Source organism: Hordeum vulgare, chromosome 1H (genome assembly GCF_904849725.1).
Source record: "Hordeum vulgare subsp. vulgare chromosome 1H, MorexV3_pseudomolecules_assembly, whole genome shotgun sequence".
Taxonomy (NCBI): Eukaryota; Viridiplantae; Streptophyta; class Magnoliopsida; order Poales; family Poaceae; genus Hordeum; species Hordeum vulgare.
In genome coordinates this window covers 458,092,988-458,103,899 of record NC_058518.1, presented here as the reverse complement: position 1 = coordinate 458,103,899, position 10,912 = coordinate 458,092,988, and the positions used below count along the sequence as shown (strand labels likewise).

At 46.4% G+C, this 10,912-nt stretch overlaps 2 protein-coding genes across 3 annotated transcripts; both read left to right on the top strand.

Annotated features, from left to right (window-relative positions):
- Window positions 1–495: 495 nt before the first annotated feature.
- LOC123414509 lies at window positions 496–4,686 on the top strand. Of its 2 annotated transcripts, none has more exons than XM_045106665.1 (3): window positions 496–1,848; window positions 3,052–3,158; window positions 4,360–4,686. In XM_045106665.1, exons 1-2 carry the CDS (start codon window positions 594–596, stop codon window positions 3,123–3,125), a joined length of 1,329 nt encoding a protein of 442 aa, XP_044962600.1. In that variant the 5' UTR covers window positions 496–593; the 3' UTR covers window positions 3,126–3,158; window positions 4,360–4,686. The 2 variants fall into 2 exon arrangements, with proteins under 2 accessions (XP_044962600.1, XP_044962599.1); XM_045106664.1 differs by having other exon boundaries at window positions 500–1,848; window positions 4,337–4,686.
- Window positions 4,687–5,760: 1,074 nt separating this feature from the next.
- On the top strand, window positions 5,761–9,172 carry LOC123414493. The gene is made up of 3 exons (XM_045106662.1): window positions 5,761–7,047; window positions 7,697–7,769; window positions 8,656–9,172. The coding sequence occupies exons 1-2, from the start codon at window positions 5,820–5,822 to the stop codon at window positions 7,744–7,746; spliced, it is 1,278 nt and encodes a 425-aa protein (XP_044962597.1). The 5' UTR covers window positions 5,761–5,819; the 3' UTR covers window positions 7,747–7,769; window positions 8,656–9,172.
- Window positions 9,173–10,912: the final 1,740 nt, after the last annotated feature.

Here is a 10,912-nt window from a genome sequence, read left to right as displayed (position 1 = left end):
ATATGGAATCTTGAACTGCGTTTTTTTTAGGCTAAGACCATCTTTATTTGGGTCGTAGCTATAAATTCTCAGATTATAGACCATTTTTTATAAACTAAAAGTGTGTGGTATTCTTTTCTCCCGTTGCAACGCACGGGCACTTTTGCTAGTTTCTCCTTAATTACATATTGTAATTTAATCTTAACAGGGGCGACGCGGTTCAAAATCATCTTTTGCAGGGTTCAGACTCCTGTGATTCAGCTGCAAGGCCTAGGGAATTCTGTATTCGTAGATCAGGCCCATGTAGAACACATCACTGACTGGTGGGCCTGAGAGAGCTGTAACGTGAGCTTACATCAGTGCCTGCCTGCCATCACCCAACCCCCATGCCTCAGGTCGGGGTCCATACCGAGCAAACGGGAAGAGCTTTTTTTATTATTATTTTTTTACGCAGGGAAGAGCCTTTTTGCAGAGCTGAATGAGCCGAGTCCATGACTCCTCCATGTGCCCACCCCTCCTCTGCTTCTCTCTCGGATTCCGCCCACCACCTCTCAGGCACAAAACCCTCTCCCCCTTCGCTCGCTAAATCCACCACCGCCGACTCCTCCGGCGAGATGCTGCTCCCGCTGCCGCTCCGCCGCCTCTCAGGCCCCCTCCGCCGCTCCCTCTCCACCGCCGCGTCGCGCCCCGCCTGGGCGATGGTCTACCGGATCTCCACGGTGGAGGAATCGGCGCGAGGCGCGTCCCTCTCGCTCGTCCCGCCCCCGCTCCCCTCCCGCGTCACCATCCCCAAGCGGACCTTCGCTCTGGACCAGCTCCCGGCCGCCGACCGCCGCTTCATCAACGTCTTCGGCAGCAGCGTCCTCGCCGCGAGCGGCGACGGCCTCCTCCTGCTCGACGCCTACAAGAACCGCGCCAACGCCTTCGAAATGTTCGAGGGCCAGGTCCCGACCGCCGCCCCTTTCGAGGTCCTCGACCAGATTTACGAGCGCTGCTGCTGCTCCGGCCCGATGAGGCTCGCGCGCTTCGTCTGCAACCCCGTCACCGGCGAGATGGTCCGCATCCCGGACTTCGACGGCGTGGAGGAGACCTACACCGCATCCACGGGCCTCCTCACCCAACCCGACATCGCGCACGGACCGCCCAAGAGGTACGCCGCCGCGCAGCTCAGCACGGTCGATGGTGGACGCCGATTCCTGTTGCGCCGGCTCTCTTCAGAGACAGGGAAGTGGGACGAATTGGTGCTGCCGTCACCGCTGCCGCCTGGGCGCCGGATGCACATGAACCACGAGGTGCTGGACTTCGGGGGGCGGCTCTGGTGGGTGGACGTCAGCTGGGGCGCCGTCAACGTCGACCCGTTCAGCGACCGGCCTGTGCTCTGCCCCGTCGAGCTGCCAGCAGCCAGCATGCTTCCTACCCAACAGAGCAAGACAGAGATGTGGCAGCTCCTCCTACACAGGCGCATGGGGGTCAGCGACGGCAATCTGCGGTTTGTCGAGGTTTCTGAGAAGGAGCCCTTCCGCATTAAGTCGTTCAAGCTGGACGACGAGAGTGGCCGCTGGACGCTGGAGCATCATGTGTTGTGGAGAACTCTCTATTCCGATCCCAAGGCGACGCCTTTGATTGCTGCCATTGATCCACTCGACGCCGACTTGCTGCATCTCACTGTGCTTGTGGGCAAAGCATCATGCTTAAGCGTGGATCTCACTGTGCCTGTGGGCAAAGCATTATGTCTAAGCGTGGACATGCTCTCGAAGAGGCCGAATGAGTCTACAGCATTAGGTGGTGGCGTTCATCCAAGCAAATGCACCTCAAGTTTCGTTCTGCCATGTGTGCTCCCCTCATTTCTCGGATCAAGCTCGATTCCAGGTTATCACAGTCACACATTTCTCTTTAGTTACGATGATGTCTATCCAAGCACATAGTTTAAGTTATGTGTGTTTAGCCCCTTGTGTGTCGCATTGGTTGTGTTATTGAGCATGCCTGCAGTTTATCCAGATTTTTCTTCAAGCATTTCGACCTATTTGTTTCCTAACCGTGTTAGATTTTGTCTTGGTCATAGAGAAAATTTGTCTTGAAACATGTATGCAGTAGTATGAGTATTTAGCTTCTAAACAACTATTTTTAGCGCTATTTGTAGAGTAGGTTACTCCTGTGATGACCAGCATTGGTTAATATTCTCAGTTATTTAAGCTGTGTATTTCTTTTCTGAAACTATTTCTTAAATGGTGTTAATTATTGTAAGGATTTCCGTGGGAGGAATCCGGCATATCTTTGGTACTACCTCCGTCACAGTTTAGAAGGCACACACGTGTACCTAGGTCGTCAATTTGACTTATATAAAATCTATTGTTTAATAAAAAATTATATCATTAGAAAATAGAACATCTAAATTTTTTAATGATATATTTTTTGTAATATATGCTTATCATTAAGTTGGTTAAATTGACGACCTAGGTACACGTGCCGGACTTATAAACTGAGATGGAGGAAGTAATAGTTTTGATATAAACAATTGAATCAGTTTCTATCTTCTGCGCGTTATCTTAGTTGACTGCTAGTTAACGCAGTGAAGTAGCAGCAGCCTCCTTTGGCGATTTGTTCCAAGTTAGATCCAGTCTAAAATCTGATTAGAGTTATCTCCTGTCTATGGTTTTCTAATTTACAACATCTTCTATATTTATTTCTCTCTATGAAATGCACTCTTAGAGGGGCAGAAGGCTCATTAAGGATTTTGTATCCATTTTAATCACCTATGCATTACTTTATTTGACTGACTACTCGGTGCTCTCTTTAAAATCAATGTATTCCTCTGATTGTCATCTTGCCATAGCTTATGCCATGCTGTACTGAATTCTTGACAACCTGCTCTATGTGTCAGTTGTCTAGCTCTTGTATGCGATGCAGAGAAATCCTTACTATTATGCTTTTTGTGTGTTAGTATTAGGACAGTTGTTAATATTATGTTTTTTTTGTTAGTATAGGACTGTTGTTGGTTTTATAATTTTGTGTGTGTTAGTGTTAGGACTGTTGTTCAACTTCTTGTACCCTGATCAAAATAACCTTTCTTAGGCAAGAACGACCTGTCGAAAAACAAGACTCTGGCAGATGTTCTGGTTCGTTCAGGCAAACAACCGAAGGTCTGAAGGGTACCGATTTACCAGCTAACGAATATCTGGGTACGTTCCCTTAGCTAATACCGATTCACATGTCTATGATGCTGCATTCTTATTATATATATACTATATATCTGTTACTCAATCCATGCATTTTATAATCTGTAAATCAGTGTTGTGCATATTTAAACAGTTAATACTTTTTTCAACTGATATCAAATATACAGACATCTTCCATAGTGAATACCTGATTGTCTCCGGTTGAGTTCTACTCAGGGTTTCGTGGAACTTAAAATATTTGTTGGGGCCCAAAACTAGTTTACATTCTAAATTCTGTATGCAGGCATATTCTCATAGTAATCATCACTGATAATTCTGTATAAACGATTGGTTTTGTTTGAAGTTTGCTACATGAATCTATTTTTTTGACAATGACCTGAATCTATTTTTCTGCTCGTGCATTCTTGTAGTAGCAACTTGCCATACACTCAAACTATGAGTTGGCGTCTTAGCATGGATCTTCCATCCATGTCTATTAGTAGTATTTTCTGAACTAGCAGGTGTGATTAAGTGTGAAACTAAAGATTGGTCATACCATGGCGTATAGAGGTATATTGGAGCCTAAAGGATGATGTGTACCCCTGTTCATCATCCCGACCACTTTTTCTTTTTTTTGAAAGATCATCCTGACCACTGCCTGGAAGGTGTCTAGATATTTCATCAGTATGTGAATTATGTTTCCTTTCCGTGAAATATTTATTGAGTATGTGAATTATGTTTCCTTTCCGTGAAATATTTATTGACAACTGGTGTACCCTGAAAGTGAAGCTCTGCTTTTGGTGTAATTTTCTTTCATTAGTAGTAAGTGCAATGGACCAAGGAATGGACAACTGGAGTATATTTTGCAAGTGCTAACGGTGTAGTTACAGTATCTATTGGCAACTGCTGATTGTGTGATTTTCTGCTGCAATAAAGACAAGGAATAGAAATTACATATAATATCATTGAACTTGGAAGTTGGAAACAAGTATAGATATACCAAAGTAGTCCCCCTGTTCACTTTTGTAAGACGTTTTAGACAGCTGAAATTAAACTGTTTTAGGTGTTGTCTTAAATGTATAAAACGTCTTACAAAGGTGAACGGAGGGAATAGCTTTTCTTTTTCACCATACATTTTAGATTATTTTCCCTTCATATTCAAACTCCCAATGTTTTAATTTTTCCTCTTTTCAAACTAACAGATACAAGTCATCTGATCAACTAGGAAGCTGATGGTGGATGGATGTTTACCAAACTCTCATTTTGGGAATACATGGAGAAGTTTGGGTTTGCTGGATTTAGCTGCTGCACTTTGTCTCGTTTTGAGGAAATCCGTGGGAGCACTTAAAGTTCACACTAGAACGTTCCAGTGGTTTAATCAGCGTGTAGTGATCATCAGGGAACACCACCATACTTGCTCTGTTTACCCGGCCACCCTGTTGTGAGGCAGCTTGGGGCCTAGGTGATGTTTGTTTTCCATTGTATAAGCTGGAGGATCCCCGACAACGATAGAAAAGACGTGATCGCAATGCTTAGCATCATATATCCATGATATTGCTGTTGTTGGAAAATCAACCCCCTCCGTTCCAAAATAAGTGTACCAAACTGCAATAAGCTTGAGACATTTATTTTTGAACGGAGGGAGTATTTGTGTGTGGCTAGAAAATATTCTGTCAATAGACGCCGTTACAAACAGTTTTTTATATGCAAGATGATTAGGGGAGGTGTTTTAGGTGCCAATTAGGAACTCCCAACCTCCAATTAGTTGCTAGTCAGTAGGTGCTTTAGGTGCCATTTAGGAACTCCCAACCTCCAGTTAGTTGCTAGTCATGAGGTCTTGTATATGCAAGATGCTTAGGGGAGGTGTTTAAAAAAAACGTATCGGTGCTTATTTGCACATGATTGAGATAAGCACGAGTTCTAAAAATACTTGGTTTATTTTATACTAAGCACGTCCCTGAAGGACTTGCATTGTATAAGGCCTGACTGGTTTGCTTAATGTCCATGGACCGAAACAGTGTGAGACTGATTAGTCCCAGTCCAGACCAAACCAAGGCAGTCTACTACAATTGCGAAAGCCCACACAAGATCAAACTATTATTGTAGAGCCTTTGCCCATTTCAAGCAAAACAAATCAGCCTAGTAGACAAAACCGAATTCACAGTTTGAAAGTTGAAACTATGGTTTCAGAGCAGACTATTCTCAGGTTTATCCGTGTCCAAGGGATCACGAAGATCGATCGAGCTGGGGACACCGAATTGACCGGATCAAGCCACACACAGGTACACTCCTCCGTTGCACCACGAGCCACCGCCCCAACCACGAAACGGCAATTATTAGCACTTATAAAAAGCCCAGCCATCTCAAAAATAAAGTGATGAGGCCCAGCACCAGGTTCGGAGAATTTTTGGCGGGAAAATGGTGACATCAGAGGTCCAGCCAGTGGGATAGTACGTACGGCTGTTCATGATGCAGAACTCGGTCCATGCACCAAACCTACACCTATCCAACTGACGTGTGGGCCCGGGCGCAGTACTCCCGAGTGGAACAACTTCATGCTGCTTTGCGTCCTGCCACCTCCCTGTTACCATCATCTATGCTGCGTGCACCCACCCCATGTGCACCGAGCGTTCCGGAGCAATCCTACTTTCCCCACCACCACCACAGCGAAATCCCCACCGCGAGATGCCGCTCCGCCACCTCCTACGCCGCTCCGCCGCCGTCTCCGGCGGCCTCCGCCGCTCCTTGACCACCGCCGCCTCGCACCCCCCGTGGGCCGCGATGGGCTACACGGCGTGGACCGTCGGAGCGCCGAGCGCGCAGGTGCGCTTCGCCGAGCCGCCGCGCGTCTCCGAGGTATACGTCCCGGAGCACCTCGTCAAGACCGGCCCCCTCCCCGACCCCGACGGCGACTTCGTGCAAGGGCTTGCCGGCGTCGTCTGCGCCGCAAGCGCCGACGGCCTCCTCCTCCTCGCCTACGCGGAGACGCGCTTTTTTGCTCGCATCGTCGCCAGGCAGGGCGGCCGTGCGCTGCGGCTGCCACCCCAAACCGACGCCCTCAAGTCCATCGACCCCGACCACGTCCCCAATGTCGCGCGCTTCGTCTTCAACCCCCTCACGCGCCAGATAACCCGCCTCCCGGACCGTGTGACCAAGTTCGAGGTCTCCCCGCTTTTCAAACTCCGCATGGGCCTCCTCACCCAGGCCGATCGCGGCCACGGGCCGCCTGACAGGTTCGCCGTCGCCGAGCTGCAGGAGGACAACCTCATGCTCCGCTTTCTCTCGGAAAGGGGCGAGTGGGAGAACGCGGTGGTCTCGCCGTGCCCATTCCCGTCTGCGCGGCGAATGAAGATTGACCAGAGGACGCTGGCATTTGGCGGTCGCCTGTGGTGGGTCGACGTGACCCTGGGCGTAGTCTCCGCCGATCCCTTCAGCGATCGGCCGGAGCTCTCCTTCATCGAGCTGCCGAAGGGCAGCGTGCTACCTGCAAGGAGCCCGCTGCCTGACGCCGACGGCGAGTCGTCGTGGCGTCCGTACCGGCGCGTGGATGCAAGCGAAGGGCGGCTGTGGTACGTCGAGGTCTCTCGAAAGGAACCGTTTCTACTCAGCTCCTTTGTGCTCGACAACGATGGCACAGGCTGGACGCTGGAGCACCGGGTGGCGCTCAGCAAGCTCTGGGCGGATGGAGGCCACCCATGGCCATGGCTGCCCTTGTCGGAGGGGAAGACGCCACAAATTGAGCTTCTTGACCCACTTAACGCCAATGTGGTGTACCTCACGGTTGACAAGAAACACGTTATCGTCGTGGACATGAACATGAAGAAGGTGACTGGGAGTTACCTGTATGGAAGGGAATTCTCTGTACCTTGTCTTCTTCCTCCGTGGCTTGGATCGAGCCGGATCCCTTCTGCAGGTATATTACATAGTTATCAGCTGTACTTTCAGTTTTAGGTGCATAATGCCTGATCGAGGTGCTTTGTGGGTCACCTTCGGCACAATATATTTTGTTTATCCTAGTGGTTGGATCTGTTGATCATCATGTCAAAATCGTCCAATAGACATAATGCTTGTCTCATGACCAGATGACTAAACATTTAGAGATAATCATGTTTATTTAACAATTATTTATGCACCATGTGTTTGGTAACAACTGGGATTGCAAAGCTCATATAGATCATAGGCACGGAAAAGTCTTTGCATCTGTTGTCATTTCTTCCTGTTGTCCTGGTCATAAAGAAGTTTCCTTCGAACATATTTACGGCAGTGTAATTGATTTATACTTTGAATGTAAATTTTGCAAGGTTTTGGTTGTTTTGATGTTACACTGTGTGCTCTAAATTTTATCTCCATCTCTCTAACTTATGGATTTAAATATGTTGTATCCTTTTAACATATTGTTGTGCTATTGGTTATTAATACACTGCTGAATTCTTGAGAATCAGTTTTTTTTTGCAATTCAATTCTTGTATGCGATTCACAGAAATCTATGCTGTTGTAATTCTCTTGTGGTAGTGTTGCTGTTTGTCAAATTCTTGCACATTGATCAAATTAACCCTTTTCAGGTAAGCACGCCCGGAAACACGAGACTCTGCCAGACGTGTTGGTTCTCTGAGACATCCAGTAGAAGAGATGAAGGTACCAATTTACCAGCTGATGACTCTCGTCACTTTGTTCTAGTTGATACTTCCTTATTGATTCATTGTTCGTGGTATCTCATCCATTCACATATTTAGGATGCTGCATTCTTGTTACAAGCAGTATCTTTTACGCCATTCATGCAGTTTACGGATTGAAAGCAAACGTCGTGCACATATTTTCCAATTACCACAATTCATTTCAACTGGTTTTCTGTGTATTAATTGTCCAACACCTGGCTATCCCTAATACCAGTTTCTTGGTGGTTGTATTGTAGTTGGTGTTTCTGCACAACTAGTAATATTTGCTGGCTAAACCTAGAAACCTACTTACTCCATAGAATGGTTTCTATGTGCTACCTGAACTTGTTATTCCATTCATGTTGTGTGTGTGAGGGGTTCCATTCATATATATCATTGTGATAACAACTTGCCAGGCTGCAAAATTACCGGTCGCTGTGTCAGCATGAACCTGTACATCCCTCCATCCAGGTGTATTAGTGTTTCTGAACTGCGAGGCATAAAGGATCCCTAGTCTTGTTCGTCTGGTCACCACTATATTAGAACCTGAAGTATATATATCTAGCCTTGTCATCATGATCACCATTGTCTTTACTTCTTCCTAAAACAGTATGACCAACTGATTAAATCCTGAAACTGAAGCTTAATCTTTATTAAAATTGATTGTGGTGTACTTTTCTGCTGCTATCAAGTCTTGGATAGGAAATAAACGTGTTTGGACGATAACTCGCTGTTTTATATCAGTTTGAGAAATAGACATCGATGGATTTGTAGTAGTGTTTCTGTTTTCTGAATTTTTTTTCCATATCACTCATTCTCTTGACGTGTGTGTTCAAATATCCCTAATGTTTTAATTTTGTTTTCAGGTTTCTTATCTTAAAACTAACAGGTGGTGGTGTCTAATCCTGATGGTGGTATCTTACCGGATTCTCATTTTAGGCGAAATCTGGACAAGTCTTGGTTTGATGGAGTTTTGCGATCAACTTACTATATCTTGTTTTGAGGGGAAACTTGGAGTATTTTCAGACTATGGGTTCACAACAGAACATTGCAGTCGAATTGCTAAATTCAGTCAGCAAGTAACGGGCATCACGGAGCATCGTGTATGTGGTGTTTTACTACCTAGACAATACATTCCTAGAAAAGGATTGACGTCTGGACATGTTTACTCTTGTGCGATTATCATATTTACGGGTCTTTGTGTATCCCATCCATGCTGCATTGACGATTTGTCCCAAATAACTACCAGCATTTGCAATTCTAGTGGTGTACGCTTGCATGCTTACTTGTATGAAAACAAAAATATGCGTTCATGCCAATAAATGGTATGTTGCTCTTGTAACTCATTGTGAAATAAGAAAGATGATGACTCAGTTTGGCTTCCATGCATGATGTGCATCTTTTACTCGCCGCATTTACTAGGAAGCAAACCTTTCCGGCTGCGTGAGTGGAACTCGTTGCAAAGTAAAGTACAGTAAGAAATCCTGACGATTGACAAACAATTCTGTCAATGAAGTCCGTAGATCACCACTGTTTGATGGGCAATGCACCAAGGTAGAGGGATTTGAAAGGAGAATTGTACAGAACACGCCATTGGAAGCCAGCGTTTCCATGCTTTTGGACTATCACCCACCGCACAAAACAGATATTGCTCCAGGCATTGACTCACCAAGTTGGATTGCCCGTCAGTTTAAGGATGATAAGAAGTTGAGTAGCAATGCTAAGTAATAATTTCTGGAAAATCTTCAAGACCGTTCGCAAGGGTTGTAAATACTTCTTCCGTTCCTAAATATAAGTCTTTCTAGAGGTTTTATTAGTGGACTACATACGGATGTATATAGACATATTTTAGAGTGTAGATTCATTTATTTTGCTCCGTATATAGACCCCTAGTGAAATCTCTTAAAAAAATTATATTTAGGAATGGAGAGAGTAGTAAATAAGCATGTCGTTCAAAAAGACAACGATTAACTTTTTTTGTGAGGGGCAAACATGTTGTTCTTCAGGCATTGAAATGTCGCGGGCGCGTTATTCAAACCAAAAGACATACCACAAGATTGAAACTGGCATGCATGTGTTTTTTTCTTTTCTTTTTTGAAAAGGAGGATGGCCCCCGGTCTCTGCATATGAGCGATGTATGCAACCATTTTATTAATTATTCATAAAAATCTTATAAAGTAATACATTAGTAAGTTTGAAGCCATCATCTTAATAACAACTATCGCTATTCCTATACACTTAATGAAGGAGTGCCGAGTGTCCGAGCCGGATACCAAACAGACCTCGGACCAAAGCTTAACATATATAGCTCGAGGCCCAAACCAAGCATTTTGCTTGGTCTGGCCACACACCAGTTCGGCGCACTCTCAGAGGCCGCCGCCGCTGTCTTCCAACAATCCATCTTCAGAGCAAGTACTAAGCCATTAACCTTGCAAGGTCTGCTGTCGATGCCACCCACGACGCCAGACAACGCTATGTCCCAACACGCGTCCATCATCACAGACCCGTCGCTGAGACCCTGCTGCGCCATGCATCCGAGAATCCACATCGTTGATGCGGACATGAAACGTCGTTCCACCGCTCGAACCATCCACTGGTCCCTCAAGCCAATGCACACCTCCAAGAATGAAGCCCCCAAGGAGGGAATGACACAAGGGCTCCGCCGTCATCCGATCGAATGATCTTGGGTTACCTCGATGATGCCTTCAAGAAGGAAACATCGCCATTGTGTTGCCATCACCGACTTCAGGCAGCTGTCGAAGACAAGATCTTCACCCAGATCTGCCGCACGAGACTCCAACCGATAACTTTGCATCTGCAAGACCACCTTCAAAGACCCGGATCTGGCCACCCAAATCTGATGAATATCCACAGTCGCACTGCCACAGGGGTGTATCTTGACACTACGACCACTGCCGAAGGACGCCACCACTGGAGCATGGAAGGACGGTTGCCACCCCACCGTGCCATGCTGGAAGAGAGATTAGAATGAATACCAAGCACGCTCTTCGTCATCCCTATACCGCACGGGAACCGGTAACGACCCACCGAACCGTCGGAGCAGCTCCGTCTTAGACATGGGTAGCTCCGCGTTGTGTAGACGAGGACGACATGGGCCTCACC